Source organism: Miscanthus floridulus, chromosome 10, assembly GCF_019320115.1.
Source record: "Miscanthus floridulus cultivar M001 chromosome 10, ASM1932011v1, whole genome shotgun sequence".
Classification (NCBI taxonomy): domain Eukaryota; kingdom Viridiplantae; phylum Streptophyta; class Magnoliopsida; order Poales; family Poaceae; genus Miscanthus; species Miscanthus floridulus.
In genome coordinates, this window is record NC_089589.1 from 96,687,738 (window position 1) to 96,711,888 (window position 24,151).

The window sequence follows — 24,151 nt, forward strand, 5'->3', positions numbered from 1 at the left end:
CTAAAAATCTGCTAAATCCACATTTGAATCTATTATTTCCTCAACAGAAAACTAAAAAATTGTAAATATACCGTCCCTAGTAGAGAATTACCATGTAGGACTACTGCATGTGTTTGAATATACTTACCAGGGCTGTGTGCCGCTCAACGGCTAGGAGTGTATACAGAACAAGCAGCGGGAGCTGATTCTCCATAACGACAATGTCTGATTGGATAGCTGTATACAGGGTGAGGCACCCGTGATAACTGAAGACGGGGTTGCCTGTTGGGTAATCGAAGTAGCGCTGTAACGACTCCAGTAAGAAACATCCATCCATCACCATCATCTGGACAAACTCATCTCTACCTTCAGTAGTGCGCCATTTTTCATCGAGGTTGTCGTACTCACCAAGCAACTCATCAACAACCTCTTGTATAGACGCTAGGTACTCCACTAGAGGCTTCCCGTAGCGCTTGATGCGCTGCAAGACGGCCTCCTTCTTGTGATGCTCCATGGGCATCAGGTCAGCCACGCCGTAGTGCAGCGGGCCCATGGACACCAGCTTTGGCCGATATGCCTCGGTGTTGCCGCGCTTGATCCGATCCGGGACACGGTAGATAGAAGGTGGCTTCTTCCCACGCCCCGTAACCACCGACCAGTGGCTGTTGTCGAGTGTCTCTTCCATCTCGACTATCCAACTGGCACACCCGGCCTCCATGACTCTAATGGCCTCCCCCAAGTTAATCTCCTCCTCTTCTTCCTCCTCCACAATCTCCTGCACATGGTGCTGTTGCTGCTGCTGCTGCTGCTCCTCCTCTTGGTGCTGCTGCTGCTCCTGCTGCTGCTCCCCTTCTTGGTGCTGCTGCTGCTCCTGCTCAACATTGTCCAGCACGGGCTGCTGCTGCTCGACATTCTCCAGCACGGGCTGCTGCTGCTGCTCGACATTCTCCAGCATGGGCTGCTGCTGCTCCTGCTGCTCGACAATCTCTAGCACAGGTTGTTGTTGCTGCTGCTGCTCCACATTCTCGGGCTGCTGCTCCCCTTCCATCTGCACCACTTATTGCAAGGAGTAGATCAGTGGACAGCAGGAAAACTACTACATCAGGAAGTGCTAGAAAGTCGAAAACAGATGTGGCTAATTGAAGTGTCCAAAACATCCAAGGACCCGGCTACTAGCTATATATAAGACCAGTATTGGTTGATCAATAAGACAACAGCATTTGAACATTGCAAACAAAAACATAGAGGAATATTTGCTCACCTAGATGAGGCATTGTATAACTATAACATGTGGTCTTTTTTAGATTATTTTCTATAAAAAAAGGACAAAGAACTTTTTCAGAACTTTATAGCTTTATGTGCAAACTAACACTGATCTCAAAACATTCTTCAGTATATCTGTTCTTGCCAATTATTAATAGGATAAATCTTTTCCTAGCAAAAACAAAATCCATAGCATGCAATTTGAAGAAAAATAGGTTCTTTCATGCAGCATGTCCCTCAAAAATCCACACATGAAACATTTGTTCAATACCGTCATACCGAACATATAAGGCACATAAGGGCTTCAGAGAGCCCAAACTTGCTCAGACCACCTTCACAATAAACCACTATGCAAGAGAAGTAAGCAAGATATGAAGCTTAGTCTACCAGAAACGACTGTTAACACTGTTCAACTAAAATGTCACATATCAAACGGATCAGCTTCTTGATAGGAACAAAGAATAAATCCTTGTCGGTGCCCTTTTTACAAATCAAATTAGTTATTGTGTGCATGCCAGATCCTTGATAAGAACAAATACTAAATCCTTCATGATGATGCACAAATGCAAATTAGGCTACACAGTACCTGAGACGTTCGGCCTAGCTTGCTCGGAGTCCCGACCAATGGATCTTAGCCGTGGTCGTTCGGACAACCTTGCCTGTTCAGCTAGACAGTACCTTCATTAGAATAAAGACAAAATCCGTTTAGCAAAGGGTGTGTCACTTAATTTTCACATGAAATTAGATTGTAAAATGAAACAAAAGATGAGATTTGAACATGCTATATATAAGAACAGTATTAGTTGATCAATAACATTTGAACATTGCATACAGAAACATAGAGGAAAATTTACACTCCTATATGAGGCATGGTATAACATATGTGGTCCTTTTGAGATTGTTTTCTATGAAAAAATGGACAAAGAACTTCTCAAAAACATATAGCTTTATGCGCAAACTAACACTGATCTCAAAACATTCTTCAATATATCTTGTTCTTGCTAATTATTAAAAGAGTAAAAATTCTTCTTAGCAAAAAAAAAAAAAAATCCATATAGCATGTGATTTGAAGAAAAATAAAGATATTTCATATGCCTTTCATGCAGCTTGTTCCCAAAATCCACACATAAAACATGTGCTCAAAATATGTACTGTTATCGAACATAAAAGGCACATAGGGCTGCAGAAAGCCCAATCTTGCTCAGACCGCCTTCACAATAAACCACTACACAATAGATGTAGGCAAGATACGAAATTTAGTCTACCGGCAACGACTTTTCACAAGCTGTTCAACTAAAATGTCACATATCAAACAGATCAGCTTCTTGATAAGAACAAAGACTAAATCCTTGTCTGTGCCAATTTTTTGCAAATCAGCTTTGGTATTTTGTGCATACCAAGACTGTTTATAAGAACAAAGAATGAATCCTTCATGATGATGCATAAATGCAAATTAGGCTACACAGTACCTAGCTTGCACGGAGTCTTGACAATGGACCTTTGCTGTTGGCCGGTTGGACAACCTTGCCGGCTCGGCTAGACAGTTCCTTCATAAGAATAAAGACTCAATCCGTTTAGCAAAGGGTATATTATGTTAAAATTTTCACATGCAAATCGTTTGTAAAATTAAACAAAACATGAACTTCTCGTCAACATTAGAGGCAAGATGCATAACTACATCAGCAAGGACCAAATCAGTGGACAGCATGAAAACTACTACATCAGAAATTGCTAGAAAGTGGGAAACAGATGTGGCTAATCCATGTGTCCAAAACATCCAAAGACCAGGTTACTAGCCATATATAATACCAGTATTGGTTGATCAATAACATTTGAACATTTCCTACAAAACATAAAGGAAAATTTGCACTCCTATATGAGGGATGGTATAACGTCTGGTAGTTTTGACATTATTTTCTATGAAAAAATGGACAAAAAACTTACATGAATATAGATTTATGTGCAAGCTAACACTGAGATCTCATGCAACACATTCTTCAGTATATCTTGTCCTTGCTTAATTTTAACAAAGTAAATTTTTTCATGGCAAAAAGAAAATCCATATAGCATGCAATCTGAAAAAATAAGGATATTTGATATGTCTTTCATGCAGCATGTTCCCAAAATCGACACATGTAACATTTTCTCAAAATATGTACTGTAGTACCGAATATACAAGGCACACAAGGGCTTTAGACAGCCCAAACTTGTTCAGACCGCCTTCATAATAAACCACTAAACAATAGGTGTAAGCAAGATATGAAATTTAGTCTACCAGCAACAATTTTTATCAAGTTGTTCAACTAAAATGTCACATATCAAACTGATCAGCTTATTGATAAGAACAACAACTAAATTCTTGTCGGTGCCCTTTTTTTGCAAATCAAATTTGGTGTTTTGTGCAAACCAAGATCCTTGACAAGAACAACGACTAAATCCTTCATGATGATGCACAAATGCAAATTAGGCTACACAGTACCTGAGGCGTTCTGCCTATCTTGCTCGGAGTCTCGGACAATGGACCTTAGCCACGGCCGTTCGGACAACCTTGCTGGTTTAGCTAGACAGTTCCTTCATAAGAATAAAGACTAAATCTGTTTAGCAAAGGGGTATGTCACCTAATTTTCACATGCAATTCAATTGTAAAATTAAACAAAACAAGATGAGCTTCTCTTCGACATTGGAGGCAAGATGAGTTACTACATAAGCAAGGACTAGATCATCGAACAGCAGGAAAACTACTACGTCAGAAATTGCTAGAAAGTGGAAAATAGCTGTGGCTAATCCAAGTTTCCAAAACATGCTAAGACCAGGCTACTAGCTATATATATAAGACATTTATTTGTTGATCAATAACATTTGAACATTGCATACTTGACATAGAAGAAAATTTGCACTCCTATCTGAGGCAGGGTATAACATTTGGTCCTTGTGAGATTATTTTCTATGAAAAATGGACACTTTTGAGAAACATATAGTGTGCAAACTAACACTGATCTCAAAACATTCTTCAGTATATCTTGTTCTTGCTAATTATTAACAGAGTAAATCTTTTATTGGCAAAAAGAAAATCCATATAACATGTGATTTGAAGAAAATAAGGATATTTCATATGGCTCTTATGCAGCATATTCACAAAAACCACGTCCATTAAACATTTGCTCAAAATATGTACCATCATACCGAACCTGCAAGGCACATAAGGGCTTCACAGAAAGCCCATACTTCCTCAGACTGGCTTCACAATAAACCACTAGGCAATAGATGTAAGCAAGATATGAAATTTAGTCTATAGGCAAACAACGTTTAACAAGTTGTTCAACTAAAATGTCAAATATCAAACAGAGCAGCTTGATAAGAACAAATACTAAATCTGTAAGCGCCCTTTTTTTGCAAATCAAATTAGGTATTTTGTGCATGTCAGATCCTTGATAAGAACAAAGAATAAATCCTTCATGGTAATGCACAAATACAAATTAGGCTAAACAGTACCGGAGGCGCTCTGCCTAACTTGTTCAGAGTCTCGGATAATGGACCTTAGCCACAGCCGTTCGGACAACCTTGCCGGTTCAACTAGAAAAATCCTTCTTCATAGGAAATAAAGACTAAATCGGTTTAGCTAAGGGTATGTCACGTTAAATTTTCACATGCAGTTTGATTGTAAAATTAAACAAAGATGAGCGTCTCTTCAACATTAGAGGCAAGACGAGTCACTATATCAGCAAGGACCAGATCAGTAGACAGTGGGAAAACTACTACATCGGAAATTGCTAGAAAGTGCAAAACGTATGTGACTAATCCAAGTGTCCAAAACATCCTAAGACCAGGCTACTAGCTATATATAAGACCAGTATTGGTTGATCAATAACATTTTGAACATTTTGCATATAGAAACCTAGAGGAAAATTTGCACTCCGATATGTGGCGCGCTATAACATGTGGTCCTTATGAGATTATTTTATATGAAAAAATGGACAAAGAACTTTTCAGAAACATATAGCTTTGTGTGCAAATAAACTAACACTGACCTCAAAATATTCTTTAGTATATCATGTTCTTGCTAATTATTAACAGATTAAATCCTTGTCAGTGCCCTTTTTTGCAAATCAAATTAGGTATTTTGTGCATATATACCAAGAGATTCTTGATAAGAACAAACACTAAATCCTCTATGATGATGTACAAATGAAAATTAGGCTACAGTATACAATACATGGCTACCTGAGTCGTTCTGCCTAGCTTGCTCGGAGTCTCGGACAATGGACCTTTGCTGCGGCCGTTTGGATACCCTTGCCGGCTCAACTAGACCTTTCCTTCATAAGAATAAAGACTAAATCAATTTAGCAAAGGGTATGCCATGTTAAAATTTTCACATGCAATTCGATTGTAAAGTTAAATAAAAGGCGAGCTACTCTTCAACGTTAGTGGCAAGATGAGTCACTGGATCCAGGGGCGGACCCACTGTTGTGCTTGGGTATACCCAGATCAGTCGACACCAAGAAAACTACTACATCAGAAAGTTCTAGAAAATTGAAAACTACTACATCGGTAAGGACCAGATCAGTCGACGACCTTGCAGCCTCAGCTCGGTAGACTGAAGAAGCTTTATTTGGACGGAGCGATGCTCAAGGCTCCGACGGTAGAGGCCAGGGGCTGCTTGGTTCACTTGCGACGCCTTGCAAAGCGCTCGCCTGAGTGCCTTCGGCGTTGTGCGGGCGAGGTTCGGCTCGCTCCCATAGGAAAGCCAAATCGGCTCGCCCGGGCGGGCGAGCTCCTCCCCAGCTGGCCGACGCAGCGAAAGGCTGCCCGGGCGAGCTCCTCCCCAGCTGGCCGACGCAGCGAAAGGCTAGGCGCGAGGTCACGCTAGCTAGGAACGAAGCAGCCCCTGGAAGGCGATGCGCTGATGCTGAACTCCTACTTAGAGGGCCGGGCTCAGCTCGATCAGTTGTGCAGCAGGGCTGAGGGAGTGACAGCCAGGGTTGAGGACTTGAGGGTGAGGGATCGGAGCGGGAGTGAGGGTTGGGGACTTGAGGGACTTCAGCTTGAGGGATCGGAGCGGGAGTGTGCTGTGGATGTCAGTCACTATATATTTTGTGTTTGCTGGTGCTTGCAGATACCCATGCCCATGCGCATGAGGCCAGCTTGCATACGGAGTACGTCCTGTGCTGTCTACTCCAGTACGTACTCCTTGCTTTACTGTGATTCGTAAGCATGCGTCAGCGGGGTGTTAGTTGCTCTGGAGTCTGGACCTACTGTACACTCGACGGACTCTGACGGTGGATACCGCAAGCGTTGGCTTGCCGGATAGACCATGCATGCACTGTAGCAGCAAAGGCCGCCCTCTCCGAACTCGGTCGATCGCCGCCATTATTGCGCTTGTCGGAGTCGATGACGACGAGGACGACAAAGACGCTCATATATACCCAGCGGACCAGAAGTGGAGGCTAGCTAGTACTGGCGAACATGCATATCGTTTGTTTTATTTTTCGTTCATGCATGTCATCCCGCTGCATCAGGCCAAAAATTTAAGCTGATTGTGTTATGGTTTACCGAGATCCATTAGTTCAGCTACATTCCAGCCGAATTAGTTTCTAGCTACAACCATGTATATTGTAGAATCGATAAACATCGCATGAGGCTTTAGATTTGTTTTCAGTCTTGTGGCCGATCACCGTACCTTTTTCTACGATGCTGCGCCCTATGATCGTGAGAGCTGCGTCCCAGGGTGCTATCCAAGTGCTGCTTGCTTGTGAGTCATCTTCTAGTCCCGGCTTGCCAATTAGTAGCTCTTTTAGATTCGGATGCTACGTGCACTAAAGTCATAGTATATGGCTTGCAGCTAGCTGTCAAATAGCCTGTAGAAGTAGAGGCTATAGTGGCCTCGGGAACGAGAAAATGAAATGCATGTGCCGGGTAGAAGGAAATGAGCCGTGAAACCGACAGGTGAGAGGAAAAGAGGCCTGGTGAGTAGAAAGGAGGAGTAGTACTCCGTATGCATCTGGTTGGAAAGTTTTGGTTTTAACGATGTCTGTATCTATGGTAATGTCACATTAGTTTTTGCTCAGTGATTTGACTGGTACGGTGAAGGCGGATTTTAGTGGTCTGGCTATGCGACCAGAGCGCTTTCAATCTTACTGCTGGGCATATATATATGTTTGTAACCAAATGATGCACCAGCATCGTGCCTGAGGTAAATATACTACATGTTACTTATGATTATCTTACAAGTACCATGAACTCGTGTTGATGTTGCTAGACCGCGCGAATTAATGTTATTAAGCATATTGCTTCAGCCAGTTAGGCAGTTACTATTCAGATATTACTTTATTTATGCAAATTATAATTCTGAACATTAATGCAAAGTCCTATACCATACATTATGCTACTATGGCACTAGATGTATCATGAACACGTGACTGGTCACGCTATTAGCAGCAATGACGCGACCGGCGGCCCGCGCTTGTGAACTTGATGTCACTTAATATCAAGGATGAGGTTGATAGTGAACACAAAGCTTCCTTCTTCATTCATGTCTTCATATGTATACAATCAACTCAGCCAGCCTAAGAACGGCACAGGCAAAGGCATTGGATACTTTATCCCGGTGTGATTCGATCTGCTCTCTAGCTACGCGGCCCGTTGCTCCCTCTCGCATCCGAGGCGTGATTTCTATTTCCGGCTTTCCTTGGTGGACGAGCGATGGAGTACTAGTGCATGCTAGCTGCTCTCGCTGCAACGCGACATGGGCAGGGGATGCGCTGCTCAATCGACCTGCGCAGGCGTCGTGGTTCCTGTCCTATTCCTGCCTATGCGGTGAGAGAGAGCCTCAACAGCTAGCACAGTCCGCGCGGCCCCACGTACGTGAAGAAATGAGAGGCCCGAACATGATCGACGCAACACGAGCGAGTGTGGCAGAAGGTACAAGTGCGTGCATCTCGCGTCTTTGCGTCTTTCACCTACACTCGCCGGACTCCAGTACGGCTACCGCAAGCTAGCGTTGGATTGACGGACACCATGCACGGTGACAGCAAAAACCGCGCTCCTCCGAACTCGATCATCGCTGCCACTGCGCTTGCCGATCGGAGTCTCGGAGAGGAGTCGATGACGACGACAAAGACGGACGCTCATGCCCAAGGGACTAGAAGAACGCATGTTATGACGTGGCTCATCGAAAAAATCGCATGCATGCAGTCGTGTGCTTTGGCTGTTTTCCGTCGACCAAGCTTGCACGCCGCAAAAAAGAAAAAAAAGAGGTTCGACCGAAAAAGAAACGTGATTTTGACGGCCATCGAGAGAAATGAAACGCACGCATGGTGTAGTATAAATAATAATGATATGATTAAGATGCTCAGACGGACGGATGCCTCACTCACTTTGTGCAGTGCTTGCGCCCCTCCCCATTCTTATCCCTTCGCGTCTTGACCCACACCCGACGACGCAGCCATCGCTGCTACCCTGGCCAGCGACGGCTCCTTCCCCCACCCAGAGCGTCCTCTTCCCCCACCCGGCGGCTACTTCCCCCACCCCCGATGTCCTCCTCCCCACCCCGGCGGCCTCCTCCCCCACCCCAGCACTTGACATGGAAGCGGTGGCCGCATCGCAGCAGCGCACGGGCCTTCTCCCCGCGCTCGAACTCCGCGAGGCCAACCGCGCAGTCCCCGTCGTTCCTCGCGCCCGTGTCGACCACTACCACCAGTATAGCGGCGAGCACCGCGGAGTCGAGGCCACGGGGCGAAGGCGCCCCCGCGCCGTCGCCTTCGTGGCGGTCCTCGTCGCCACCACCGGCAATGCCTAGGATCCGAAGTAGCCACCACTGGCTGCCGCTGCCGACCCCCGGCGGCCGAAATCGACAGGCACAACCTTCCCCTCCCCTATGTTGCATATGTATGTTTTAAATATTTCTAGTGTTTCAGATGTATGTTGCATTTGTTGCACGTGTTGTAAAAGAAGATCAGGAGATGTTGCTCATGTTGCATATATTGCAATTGTTTCAGGGGCATGTTGCAAGTGTATGTTTCGAGTGTTAGGCCAGTCTCAATGGAGGTTTCATAAGAGTTTTATTCTCATTAATTACTATGACACATCAGCATTTTGGATGACTTGACATGATAATTATGAAGAGAGAGATGATCAGAGTTTCGTGGGGATGAAACTCAACTGGTTCAGTTACCTATGCCGATGAAACCGAATGAAACGCGCATTGAGGGGCCGAGAGTTTCATCAGGAGATCCCGTGCGGCACCCGACGGTCACCTACGCATCATCAACCCACGTTCCCGCAATCACCAGCGAGCAGCCTGTCGCACCGGAGAGGTCGCCGCGCCTCCTGCCTGTCGTGCGGAGGAGCTCGCCGCGCCTCCCGCCTGGAGCTGCTCCGGGGAAGAAGCCGACCCAGGTGAATCGACGAGGACCTTGCGGCGGTGGTGGTGAGGTCGGTCCATCGTCCATCTTGGCACCTCCATGTGCCCCGCGGCTACGGCGACGTATTCTACCGTGGCTCCAACCATGCCGTACGAGATGACGGACAAGAGCGGCGGTGGTTGTGCTGGTGTTCATGAGTGGACAAGAAGCATCCAACAAAAGGGAGGATAAGGCCTCCATTCTTTTTTTATTTGATTTGATTGACAAGTCCAGAGCTGAGGGACGTTTTTGCTAGGTACGCATAATTTATTTGCCAACATAGCCTGTTCGTTTGGCTGTGGCTTGTCGTAAACGATCGTAAATTTCCAGCCGGAACAGTATTTTTCTCTCACACAAACCAGCCAGCAGTACTTCTTCACGAACCAACAATGATACGAACCAGCCAATCGAACATGCTAATGGTCATGGTCATGTTCCAGCATGTTAATATACTTAGTTTAGATACGATGTCAAATGGCTACACAAATCGAATGGCACATTTGCTCACAATACCATATAAGAATTAAATGTCATAGATAGCCTATGAAATCGTGAAATGAAACTGCATATTGAGAGAGGTAATTTCATTCTTCAATTTCAATCTGTAAAGCTGACGTGGCTGTGTTGGAAACTGTGATATGAAATCTTCCACTGAGACTAGCCTTACAAATGTTTTTGAGGTATGTTTCATCTAGGTTTTCCGGACGCATGTTGCAAATGTGTTTATCTGGATATTGCATATGTTTCACACATACGTTGCATGTGTTTTATTTGGATATTGCGTCTGGTTGCCATGGTTTTTAAGTATGTTTCAGGTGTTTTTTTTCTAGTGTTTCATACGCGTGTTTCAAGTGTTTTAATTGCCTTCAGACATATATTGCAACTGTTGTATTTGGATGTTTCAAAAATAGATCGGGTGCTGCATCTCTCTTCCCCACCTCTGCTGCACCGTCTCTGCCGGAGCCGGCAGGGCATCCATACGACGCCGCGGCCAGGGTCTTCCCGAATCAGAGGCGCCGCGTGCCCTTCCCCTCTTGAAGCTCGGGCTACATGGGTCCCACATGCAGCATGAAACGGGCACTGCGCTGCACGGCGCGGGGTGGGGGGCTCATAGAGGGGAGCGCGCCTGAGATGGCAGCGCAGTAGTGGGATGGGGTTGTGGAGGAGATAAGCTATGGATGGGGATGCGCGCACGCATGCTGGCATTATTTGTGTATGTGGGTGCCGATTTTAGAGATGGACATCCGGGTGCTAGGTGTACAGATAATCGGCCTGTTCGTTGGTTGGTTTCTGGGCTGGTTTGGGCTGGCTGGTACTGGTTTATTGTGAGAGGAAAACACTGTTGGCTAGCTGGTTTGGGCTAGCTGAAACCAACAAACGAACAGGCCGAATAATGTGCAAAAGAAGGTTCACCAGTACTGAGAGTTTGGTACTGTTTGCTTTGCCCGTACGCTGCGAAGTCATATATAGTTTTAGGCAACCGAGGCACCCGCACGCAGCAAACGACTGTTTGCTTTGCCGTTGTGCATCATAAGAGTTTATGAAATACAATTCAAATTATTGTTATTTAATAGTCTGCGGGCTTTACCAGCCGTCTCTGAAAATAGTTGGATTTCAATATATTCTGAAGATACATATTTACAGGTGGCTCCAACTCTAGCGGCCTCTCCAAATGTATCTTCGCAGACTTCAGGCTTTACCAGCTGTCCACACAGGGGCGGATCCACAATGGGGCTGCGCCCCGAGCTGAGCTGCTGATTCACGTTTAAAACAGTATGATCTTGCTTCCTAGGCCTCCTTTTGTCTAATTAAGATCATAGTTTTTTAGGCTAAACATCACATATGTTAAAGGGGCTACATAGACTCACCCCGGGCTGCAGCCCGGACAGCCCGGGCCCTGGATCCGCCCCTGTGTCCACACAATAAAGAGCATGCCCATCACGCCCGCACGCGCATGTATAAGTGAACGATGCAAGACGCCATCTCATCCCATCACCTGTGCCGTTCTAATCCTTCTGGCCGGCCTGACGGCCTCTTCCCAGTTCTGTAAAAGTTTCTCGAAATTTTTATTAAACAAATATTTCCAATAAAAGGAGGAAGCAAGCAAGATAAGGTAGCACATGGTAGAAACAGCATGTTGTTGTTGTTTCGGTCGCGGTCACTGTTAATACAGCCTGTTCGCTTGGTCGTATTTGGCTTATAAGCCATGACTTATCAGCCAATGAACATTATTTTTCTCTCACATGAAACCAGCCAACAGTACTTTCCGCCATAAAAAAAAAAGCTCAAAAGAACAGGACAGTTATCGTCAACTCATGAAAAAGAAACAACAGTTATTAAGAGCTTGGCTTCTGACAAAAAGGTTGAAGAGATATCACACGCTACAGAATGTACACTTTGGTGCTTCAGGCCAATACCAAGTCCCAATGTCCCATCCCAACCGGAGGCGGTGGCATCGCTATCGCAGGTTGTCGAGAGAGAATCCTATGAGGAGAAAGAAGGCTCCACCTACGTACTGCTCCGTCCGACGAAGAGCACTCGATGCATCGCCAGGGCAAGGCCATGAAGTAAAGCCGAATTGCCGAAAGAAGGCTCTGCTACATTTTTCTGCTTCGCGTTTTTTTCTTGAGACCACACCCTCTCGCGAACGTAAAAACTCTCCCCGAGCTAAAAAATGAAGTTACTATTATGCTGGTGGGGCAGAGTGGAGCGGAGAGAGTCATGTGACGGGTTGAAATATGTGACGGTCTCAGAGACTCAGGCGTCGACATGACCTGATGTTTTTGTTTGGCTAACTTCCCCTTGGGCTATGGCGTACGGGGATGCCAACCACATCAAAAGGTTATGGTAGTAGAACAATCCGTCCGTCCAAAAAAAAAAATACTACTATTGCTTAAAAAAATACTACTTTAAGTACATTCTTTAATAAAATATCTAAAATTTAACTAAATATGGAATAAAAACAATAATATTTATGACATGAAACAAACGTACTATCCTTCACAAAGAAAATAGGTATAATATGAATACATATATAAAGGGACGAATGTAATGCTTATTTGATGTCATAAATATTGTTATTTTATATATATAATTATTCAAACTTTAGATATTTTAACTTGGTACTATGTTAGAATTGCACCCTATTTTGGACGGAGAGAGTAGTAAATAGGGTAAATGTTGTAAGAAATCCTTCAATGTTAATACTCCCTCCGTTTTAAATTATAAGTCGCTTTGACTTTTTTGGTACATCCATTTTGCTATGAATCTAGATATAATAATATGTCTAGATACATAGCAAAATAGATAAAACAAAAGTCAAAATAACTTATAATTTAGAACGGAGGGAGTATTGGTTAATGGACACTAGTCAATGTTATCGGTCCTAGAAGATACTTTTCAATTGTGGCAATTGGCTCCTACATGTCAATATCTGAGGTCGTTCAAAAATTTTAAATTTTGAATATCAAAACCTAAGAATTTAAAAGCATTCTTTGCACAGTAAATAATTTTAAATAAAAACTTGTGAACTACAAATTATGGACCTCATTGAGCTCTACAGTTTAATATTAAGTTCGTCTTCATCTGACTTCACATGCAAATGTTATAATTTTTTAGATAACTATTAGGGTTGGGATATAATAGTCCGGGTATAATGGTTACTTTTAACTTCTCGCATTTTCTAGGATTTAAATTGTGGTATACACTAATTTTCATAACACTATGTAAAAAAAGCAAATAGCAGACACCACCTCCTAGTGACGCAAAAACAAAGCGCGTCCGTAATATGAGATTACAAACGAGTCTAGAAAATGCGTCACTGATATATCAATCGTGGAAAATTAGGTATTTTGAAGGCATATATATTACAGATGCGGATCATAAAAACGCGTGTGTGGTTCATAGTTGGGACGCTCTCTAACATTAGTTCCTTACTCACAGACGCGCAAAAGGAAATCCGTGTCACTTGGTTGTCTCCACGGACCCGAGAAAATACTTTACTCTAGCGTATCACCGAGCCTCACGTCTGCCCCACCCCCGCCCCCTCGAGCCCCTGACTCCAGTCCCCTCCTCGACTCCAGTCATGGCATGCAGGTGGTGACGGCGGCTGAATCCCGACGTGTAAGTTACAGCCTGACCATCTCACAAGTGCCCTCCACTGCTCCCTCCGATGAAAAGCACTCGATCGTCCCTACGCGTTGTGGACGAAAAGAGAGGGAATTCAGCCGTTGTGGATTGTAAACAAGATACTATTGGTAACATCCAAAGCCTTATGAGGAGAGAAGAAAGATTATAGAAGCAATTGGGAATTTATTGGAGCTCAAATGAAAGTGATGAAGACCAGTGAAGTAAAATGTCGTCTAAGACCGAAAAAATGAAGGTGAATCAGCGGTGGGAGAATATTCATGCATCAATGCCATTCCAACCGAATGGACCATGCATGGATCTATGTCATGGGAGCATCCTTCCGATATGTCTTTCTTATTTATTTTGGAGTTGTTTATAGTACATGAATACTATATTCTCCCATACAATATTATCTTTTTCTATTTGTATTAGGATCCTAGAGGAAGATCTATGTTTGACTGAAATAGAAAAAACTGAACATTTTTATCCAACAAATCGGTTCAATAAAAGGAGGTAGCACAACGTGGTTAAATAAATCATCGAGTTAAACAGGATAAGGCAGGTAACAGAAGCCAGCTAACAACATTTCACTGTTGTAGCTGCTGCTGCTGGCTGTGGCCTCTCTCGCATTTCACTGTAGAATTACTGTAGACAATACCATTTGCAGCCAGCCATAGCAGCTGGTAAAGGCCAGCTGATCAGGCGAATGGTTGCAGATGGCATGATCACTCAGATAGACGTACTACATGCTGCATTTGTTTCGGCTAGTAGCTGTGGATGCTGACGTTATCGTCAACAGAAGAAAAAGGAACAGCTTGGCTTCTGACGAAAAGGTAGCACATGCTTGGTAGTATGCGTGGTGCTTCAGGCCATCCCAAGTCCCAACCAGGAACTGCCGAAAGAAGGCCCTACAACCTTTTTCTGCTACGCGTTTTTTCTTGGGACCACACCCTCTCGCGCACGTAAAAACTTTTATGCTGCTTGGGCAGAGTGGAGCGGAGAGAGTCATGGGTTGGACTATGTGATGGTCTCAGAGGCTCAGACTGAGGTGTCGACACATGGCCTGATGTTTTTGTTTGGCTAAACTTTCCCTTGGGCTATGGCATACTGGAGTACAAACCAGATCAAAAGCTTATGGTAGTAGTACATTCTTTATAAAAATATCTAAAATTGAACTAAATATATAATAAAAAAATTAATATTTATAACATCAAACAGATATACTCCCTCCGTTCCTAAATAACTGTCGTTTTTTTATTTTTGTGCTGTAACTTTCACTGGATTTGTAGAAAATACATGCAATATTTATATCCCCAAATAAATTTATTATAAAAATAGATTCAACAATCTATCTAACGATATCAATTATGTACCATAAATATTAATATTTTTTTGTATAAAATTAGTCAAAGTTTTTTCCCAGGAAGCAAGAACGACAATTATTTAGGGATAGAGGAGTACTATCTTCGGCAAAGAAAATAGTATAATATGAATACATATATAAAGGGACAAATCTAATGCTTTTTTGACATCATAATTATTGATATTTTTTTGTATCGGACAGGCTAGCGCCCCGACATCCAATCCAGGCGCTAGCGTCTGCACGGTGCTCGCACAAGGAGAGTGCGAGCGCCTACCGCGTTGGGCTCGCGAGTGACCACACCAGAAGTGGGCCCACGCTGCCCCCAAACATCACCCGTACCGCCCCGGACGTCGCCCACGCCACCCCAAATGTTGCCTGCACTGCCAGCGTCTTCCCACACGAATCCCATATGCAACACCCCGATCTACTTTTGAAACATCATATGCAATAGTTGCAGCATACAAAAGAATACAGATGAAATACTTGAAACAAGCGTCTGAAACACTTACGAAAACGCCCGCAAAACATTTGAAAACCATTGTAAAGATATGCAACATCTAGATGAAAACACTTGCAAACATACGTATGAAACACTTGAAACATATGCTTGCAACATGCATGTATATGCAATATCCGCATCTACTTTTGTAACATCCAGATAAAACACTTGCAACATAAGTTTGGAACAGATGAAATATTTGGAACATACACTTGGAACATACATGTGTAGCCTTTACATCATGTGCAACCTCCCGATCTACTTTTGCAACGTCGATATACAACACTTGCAACATATCTCGAAAACATCTGAAACACTTAAACATACTCTTGCAATAGATGAGAAAGAGAAAGGAGGTCGTCAGCAGCGCAGCGAGCAGCACGTGGTGCTCCAGGTAGTGCTCGAACATATCATCGATGTCCTTAGCCATGAGCATGCGGTTGATGTAGACCAGCATGATGTTCGAGAACGCCTCCTAATCGCCCAGCTGCCCCACCAAGGGCGGCGCAGTGGACGTATCCCATGGCGGTGACGCGCAGTTGCTGCGAACAGGTGGAACCACATTCAGATAGCTGCCACCGCCACCGCCCGCAGCTAAAGCAATCCCATCAGGCGACAAGAACAACAGCGACTCGTGCCTGGTGAATGTGAGAGGAGCATGGGGATGGCTGAGCTCGTTGTGCTGTTCGCCAGGTGACGATGAGAGGAGTTTGAAGAAGAGACATGGTATAGGAGGTGGTGTTGTGGAGGCTGAGAAATGAGTGGATAAGAATTAACTAAGGAATGAGTGGTTGTCCGTGCCTGGAGTGTGTCCGATATTTTGGAGAGGGTCGGACGCTCGGGTTCACTATAACACAACATACCTTTGCCGACACTTTTTATAGTGGGCAAAGGGCACATTTGCCGATAGATAACCTCCCACTAAAGGTTTTGTCGACAGTTTAGAAATAGTCGCGGTAGAAGTAGTCAGCGAAACTTTCGCCGACAGTTAATGGAATCCCCGACCCTTTTTGTGTAGACAAATGGTGCACCTACGCCGACAGTTGAAACCTTTGTCGATAGTTAGAACATTTCCCGACAGTATGTGTGTTGGCGAAACCATTTCCAAGGTATTTGTGAATCATGGCCTGTCCGGCAACTAAACTGTTGGCAAAACTCTACTGTAGATATAGATATAAATACAATTTGAATAATTTGATAAATCCACTGTTGTTCATATAGCTAGAAGGCATCACATTGAGCAAATTCACTTGATTTTATAGAAATAATATATTAGATCTTCCATACATACACCAACTGGATATTATATATATATATATATAGTAGGTAAAGTGATGATCATAGTACGTAGAGCCATACATATACAGGTCCACGATATAGATTAGTCACTAGCAGACATATATAGACATATACTACAAGTCTTGTACTAACTAGTTATGGCTAAAGCTAAGAGATCAATAGATCATGACTTGGGCACAAAAGTGGCATTCAACGCTTCCATGTCTATAGTAGGTGCAACCAAAAAAACATAACTGCAATTCATGTCTTCCTGCAGCAATTCTCGGACACTTATTGCCACTCCAAAATACATATAAACACCAACTTGGTGCACATATGGTTGCTGCCACTGCAGCTCTGTGATCGAACCTCAAAAGGTTGCCAATCCAAAATACTTGCAACACCACATAGCTTAAGTACCTAACATGAAAAAGGCAAAATGTCAGTGAAATGTGCTCTATATCATTAACTCTTGCTTTGTTATTGGGTGCAAATAGTGAATCAATATTACTGTACAATGGGCAGATATGCTATATATCAACTATTTGGTGACACAGGCCCATTATATAATTCCATTCAATGTAGTTAGCAATGACGTGCCAACTACAAGCAGCGAGCTAGGTACCAACAGCTTAATAATGGTATATAATTGTCATCTTGGATTCAACAAGGTTAACATTATTATCAACAGCAAAGGAAGTAAGAATTCAATGGAGTAACAGCAGCTGCAACAACCTGATCCTATCTCTATATAAAGTAGTTATAGCTTGAGTGGCTACTAATTAAACTTACTGAATCAGCACCTCAGTGTAAATAGAAGATCAAAAGGAACACAAATACATATGGCAGATCAAGGGAGTACACATAATTAAGTTAATCATATATAGGACCACAACCTCATTGTTTTTCCAGAAATTCTTCAACCTATATATTATAGTTAAATTTTAAATTCATATAGCTGCTAGCCAACACAGCCTCATTGCTTTCCCACAATTCAAACAGTTTGTGTTGGAACTCAGTGGTTTCCAGCAGGTGGAACTGAGAGAAAGTGGGCCAGGTGCCTTCGCCCGGTTGAGTGCTGAAGGGACCGTGACGCCTAAGAGGGGGGGTGAATTAGGCAACTTAAAATTCTAACTCTAAACTATGGCCTCGTTTTCTAACCCTAGCAAAACCTATGCAATAGATAAGCTATCTAGATGTGCAACTATGATTTTGCTAGTGTGTTGCTATCTCTACCTCAAACGTAGTAAAGTGATCAATGTAAATGCGAAAGCTAAAGAGCAAGGTAGAGATATGCAAACTCCCGTCGACGACTCCGGTATTTTTACCGAGGTATCGAGAAGCGTGCAAGCTTCCCCCTAGTCCTCATTGGAGCCTCTCACAAGGAATCCCTCGCAAGGGCCAAGCTTCCGGTCGGGTAACTCCATGGATAGCCTCAGGCCTTCCCCACGCGCAAGTGGGTCTCCGACGTGCCTTCCGGCAAGCCTCTCCGGATGCTCCCCGCCGTCTTCACTATTAAGCTTCCGGCCGAAACGCCGCGGGCCTTGTTCCCTCCGGTACACGGTGGCGGCCACACCACAAACGCGGTTGGTGTGATCTCGCAAGACTTCAAGCCCCTCCGATGTACAACACTTGTGCTCGCAAGCATGGGGTGGCAAGAGGTATGCAAACCTCACTAAACAGTGGGCATAAACCTAGAGCAAGCGCATAAGCAGTGGTCTAATCAACCTAAGCACTACGCAAAGCACTTATGCTAATCACCTAATAAAACACTAAGCACTATGCATGTGGAGATCACTAAAATGGTGTATCAACACCCTTGGTATATTTCCTTAGTTCCACACACCTCAAATGGCCGGTTGGGGGTTGTATTTATAAGCCCCACTGAGAAAGTAGCCGTTGGGGTTGAATTCCCGCGAAACTGCTACTGACCGGACGCTGAATCGTCTTGACTGGACGCGTTCGGTCGTCCCGACCGTTGAGCCGGCAATATGCTGATCGGACACTGGCCAGCATCCGGTCGCCTGCCACCGGACGCGTCCGGTCGCAGATGTGCTGCTCTGGAACCTTACTGTAATCGATCGGACACTGTTGTCCTGTGTCCGGTCGGTTGTCGCCAGCATCCGGTCGCTTGTCTGCCGAGCCACTCGCCCAGCGTCCGATCACAGCGTCTGGTCGCCTGTTCAGCGTCTGGTCCTGCATTCGGTCACCACGGTGAGCTCATTTCTTCACGATCTTGCGTACGGCTTGGTTCCAATCTTCATGCTTGGACTTTGCTTGTTCTCTTGGGTCTTTTCTTGTGCTCCTAAGGTCTTGCTTGAGGTGTTGATCATTGGATCATCACATCGCCTTTGTCTAAGTTACGTCTTGCACCCTATTGAACTACAAAACAAACACTTGCAAATTCATTAGTCCAATTTGGTTGTGTTGGTCATCAAACACCAAAATTCAAAGTAAATGGGCCAAGGGTCCATTTTCCTTACAAGTGCCTCGGGCGAAAGCGTAACAGGTGGAAGGTGGGTTCAAGCTGGTCTAGGGTTTCATAAATGCATTACACCAACCACCAACCGTGACTCGAACCCGGGACCTTCCGGTCACAGGCGGTAAGACTCTTACCACTTGCACCAAGCCCGCCCTTCAACTTAGACCATACAGATCTGGTACTCATTTCTGATTTCCTATCAGGTGGCTATACAGTGTTTAACCTTGCTTATTTTCTATCAGATTGGTCCATTCTCGACCATGCATGAAAAATCACTTCATTCATGAGCAAATAAGTAGAATTCTATGGTCACCTCACAATGTCAGCATTCCTCTCTAGACCTGAAAACAATGTGACATAAACACAGGAAATCAATCCCGTTTCATCAGCGGAAGGAAGACTAGAAATACATTTGAGCTGCAGTTACATTCCTGTAGACTACCAAGTACATAACAAGTGGTGAATAATTAGAACGCTTTGCGCCAAGTAAAAAATGATAATTTCAGGCTTATAAGTTTACATCAGATAGCTGGTAGACATACCAGGACTTCATCATAGAAATTTGAGAATGACTTTGCCAATCGGTGTAGCATTATTAACGCCTCCCCCCCACCTCCCCCCCCCCCCCCCCCCCCCCCCCCCCCAAAACATATTCTGTAGCAAATTACTGCCGTTTAAAATGGAGAGGATGCTCATGGAGAAAACAAATACTAAGACCCAAGTTCAAAGAACAGTAGACAATCATGTTAGCCTTCATATATATGAGCCCAAAGTAAAATCTTAATTGCACATTCAGTAAGAGTATGAAACATCAAAAGGAAAAATATAACATAACAAAATTATAGCCGCATAAGGAAATAGCAAGCAGACAATGTTGTACTTGCAATAGAAAACCATAAATTAAATTCTTAACATTAAAGGTGAAGTACAATTCTTCATGTCAAAGAAGTTTCTAGAGTCACTGCTATATCCTAAAGTCAAGTGCAAATGTTATTATGACATTGTACAATATTAGACAGAATGAGCAAGGGGTCATACGAACATCTCATTAGCTAATTCACAATCAATAGTCTCCAATATTTCATTGCACAAACTAAATGAAGGGCAAAGAGGTACCATTTGAGCATGAGCTAATTTCTTCAGTAGCACCACATAAGCAACAAGTAAGCACTCTGCAGAACTAAGCCATAGCCACACTTCCTGAAGAAAAGAAAGAACAAGCAATTAGAAATCACAGACAAAGATAATTTTATTGTGAGATTTTTAATTGCTTGTCACAATGTAACACCAAAACTGCTATCAGGATTAATCGAAAACATCACAATACACAACAACAGGCTCATTTGCACAACGGCTCGCAGCATTGCCAGCTACAGCATCACCGAGAGTAAGAGAACAGATATCATCCTTGAGTGTTAGTCCATTAGACCGCACAAATACCTGATCATCCCTGCAGCCGAAATACAGCATGCTGTCTTCGAGCATCGTCAGAATCGGGATTGCGACACCAACTTTCACTGCTGCCACGGCTGCTGAGGCCAGTGTGTCGATCAAACCCCTCGCAAATGCGGCATCCCCTTTCCTCACCAGTGAGTCACCACGGGGAAGATCACGAGACAGCCCCAACTTCGTCTGCAAGAAGGCAACACTAGCGGACTAGTCAATCCCCCCACCCCACCCCACCCCTCGCACCCCTCTAGCTTCCCTACCTCGCCGCTGCCAAAGCAGACCGTCAAATGTCCGTGCGGCTGCCGAGAAGGCGGCGGTGGGGCCTTCTCCTCTGGGTCGAGGGAGGCGTGGCTGGATCTGGCCCAGGCAGCTGCACACACAGCTCCAGCAGTGAAGGCATGGTGGCATGTGTTGGCTGCAGCATCCGGCCAGGTAGGCGCGGCCGGATCTTGCGCACAGGCAAGCTCCGCACATGTGGTGCCCCAGACCACCTGCCCTAGCGGCAGACGGTGTGTGTGGTGGCCCTTTGGCACGGGGGATGTTGGAGGCGGCGGCGGCGTTGCTAGCGGCAGCGGCGGCGTTGGGGGCATCAGCGTGGGGCGGCGGATGCTTTGGGGCAGCGGGATTTTTTCTTTTCTTTTTTGGGTGTGCGATGGCCCCAGCGAGAGATCGAAATAGTGTGCTGCGGGTGGGAGAGTCTTTGCTTTGGCTTCTCAACTACCGGCCCACATGTGGAGTACTCCTTGGCCCACACCTAGACAGTAGTCCTGTATAGGCTACGCCGACGCTTACTAAGTCTAGAATTTTTTGCTGACACAATTCTTGCTAGTAGATAAACGCTGACAGTTAACTTGTAGTCTTACATCCTTATTGCCAACAGATAATTTGATGTTAAAAAGATATACATTTGCCAACACATAATGGGTAGTCAAAACCCGACTTTTGCCAACACATAATTGTAGGCAAATGTGTGTCATGGTGTAGTGGTTATAGCATTTCTATTTTTATATATATAGTTATTCAAACTCAAGATATTTTAACTTGATACTAGCTCCCTCTGTCCTAAAAAAAATAATACTATGAATTGCATGCCAGTTAAAGTGATTCACATCTGACCAAGTTTATAGTGAATGGTATTCATATTTATGTGTCCAAATCAATTTATGATATTTATTTGATATCTTAAATATTGATATTTTGTATTTATAATGGTCAAACTTAAGATACTAAATCATGATATTGTGCTAGAATTGCCTTCTTTATGTGACGGAGTACTATGCTAGAATTGTATTTTTGACGGAGGGAGTAGTAAATAGGGTAAACGCTGTAAGACATCCTTCAGTGTAATATTTGCATCTGGGCACTAGCCAATGTTATCACTTTGCTAGAAGATACTTTTCAATTGTGGCAATTGGCTCCTACATGTCAACATCCAAGGTCAATTTTGAATGTCAAAACCTAAGAATCTAAAAGAATTTTTGGGACAGTAAATAATTTGAATAAAAAAACTTGTCAATTACAAGTTATGGATCTCATTATACATCTACAGTTTTTATATTAAGTTCATCTCGATTTGACTTCACATGTAAAAGTTATAATCTTTTTAGGTACCAACTGCGCTTGGGATATAACAGTCAGGGTATATGGTTACTTTTAACTTCTCGCATTCTTTGGGATTTAAATTATGGTATACACTGACTTTCATAATTAATACCAAGCATTTATTCATACCAAAAAATCATCATGCTAGGAAAAACAAATATAAGCCTCTCAAAGTTGATAAGTCTAAGGTATGCAGACTAAGAGAGCTCATAAACCGGTGACCGGAGCCTAGGGTGCGCGACGGAGACATACTTAACTAAGATACACCTTTCGTCATAGAAGTCCTAGAAATCAGCATCGGTGAACGTGGACCCCAAGTCGGTGATGATGCTGTTCGACAGGCCAAACCGCTGAATGATGTCGTCAATTGGCTCGGCTGCCTTCTTCGTTGTAGCTTAGACCAGGGGTTTGTGTTTGATCCACTTGGAGAATTTGTCGATGCAGGTGTAGACCCAGTGGAAACCTCCTAGCGTGGGCTTGAAGGACCCGATCATATCTAGTCCCTAGCATGCTAAGGGCCAAGACGTAGGAATCGTTTGCAAGACCTGGGGCAGGACGTGGATTTGCTTAGCAAAAAACTAAAAATTCTCACACTGACGAACGAATGCCTTAGCATCAGTAACCGCTGAAGTCCAATAGAAACTAGCTTGGAAGGCTTTGCCAACCAGTGTTCTAGAGGCTGCATGATTTCTGCAAGTGCCAGCGTGGATCTCCTTGAGTATATTCTCGCCCTCTTCCATGGAAACCCGCACTTCTGGAGCAGCTCTCCCTTGGCGTTCTTGCGATATAACTTTCCTTCGACTAGGACGTAATGCTTGTTGTGGCGAGTGAGGTGTTCTCTCTCTGTGTTGTCACCTAGGATGTCTACAGTGGTGAGGTATTTGATGAAAGGTTGCCTCCAATCACTACTCAGGCCAGAGACCAATGCGACTAATGGCTTGGCAGGTGGCTTTTCTGCAACACCTTCTTGCCCTTGCTTGATGGAAGGCATCACTAGTTCCTAGACAAACACTCTAGCTAGAACTTTGGCCTAGGTCGACCCTAACTTTGATAGCTCATCGGCTCCTTGGTTGTAAGCCTGGACCACATGGTGGTACTCGATGTCATAGAACTTTTCTTCTAACTTTCTTATCGCGGCATAGTAAGCATCCATCTTCTCATTGGTGCAATTCCAATCCTTGTTGAGCTAATTGATCATGAGTGTAGAGTCATCGTACACCTAAAGGCATTTAACGCTGAGCTCGATAGCTATACAGAGACCATGAAATGCCGCCTTGTATTCAACAGTATTATTGGATGCTCGGAAGTGTAGGTGAAGGACATAGTGAAGCTTATCCCTCGATGGCATGATGAAATATACACCTACCCTAGCGCCATTGAGGTTGAGAGAACTATCAAAGTACAAGGTCTAGTGCTTGGGGTGGTCGACCAGAATAGGAGTCTGCATATCCATCTACTCAGCGATGAAGTCGGTGAGTGCCTATGACTTGATCATGTGGCGAGGCCTGAAGTCGATGGTATATGTGCCGAGCTCGACCGCTCATTTAATGATGTAGCCGCTGGCTTCCTTGTTGCAAAGGATGTCACCGAGTGGGTACTCAGTGATGGTAGCTATGTGGTAGGCATCAAAGTAGTGATGGAGCTTCTAGGATGTGATCAGGATGGCGTACAGTAGCTTCTGGACTTGGGGGTAGCGAGTTTTAGAATCG

General features: G+C 44.1%; 1 protein-coding gene across 1 annotated transcript; it reads right to left on the bottom strand.

Moving 5' to 3' along the window:
* LOC136489097 (uncharacterized) lies at nt 1–1,027 on the bottom strand. The gene is made up of 2 exons (XM_066485823.1): nt 128–1,027; nt 1–51 (listed from the first exon to the last, which is right to left on the bottom strand). The coding sequence occupies exons 1-2, from the start codon at nt 1,025–1,027 to the stop codon at nt 1–3; spliced, it is 951 nt and encodes a 316-aa protein (XP_066341920.1).
* Between the last annotated feature and the right edge of the window lie 23,124 nt (nt 1,028–24,151).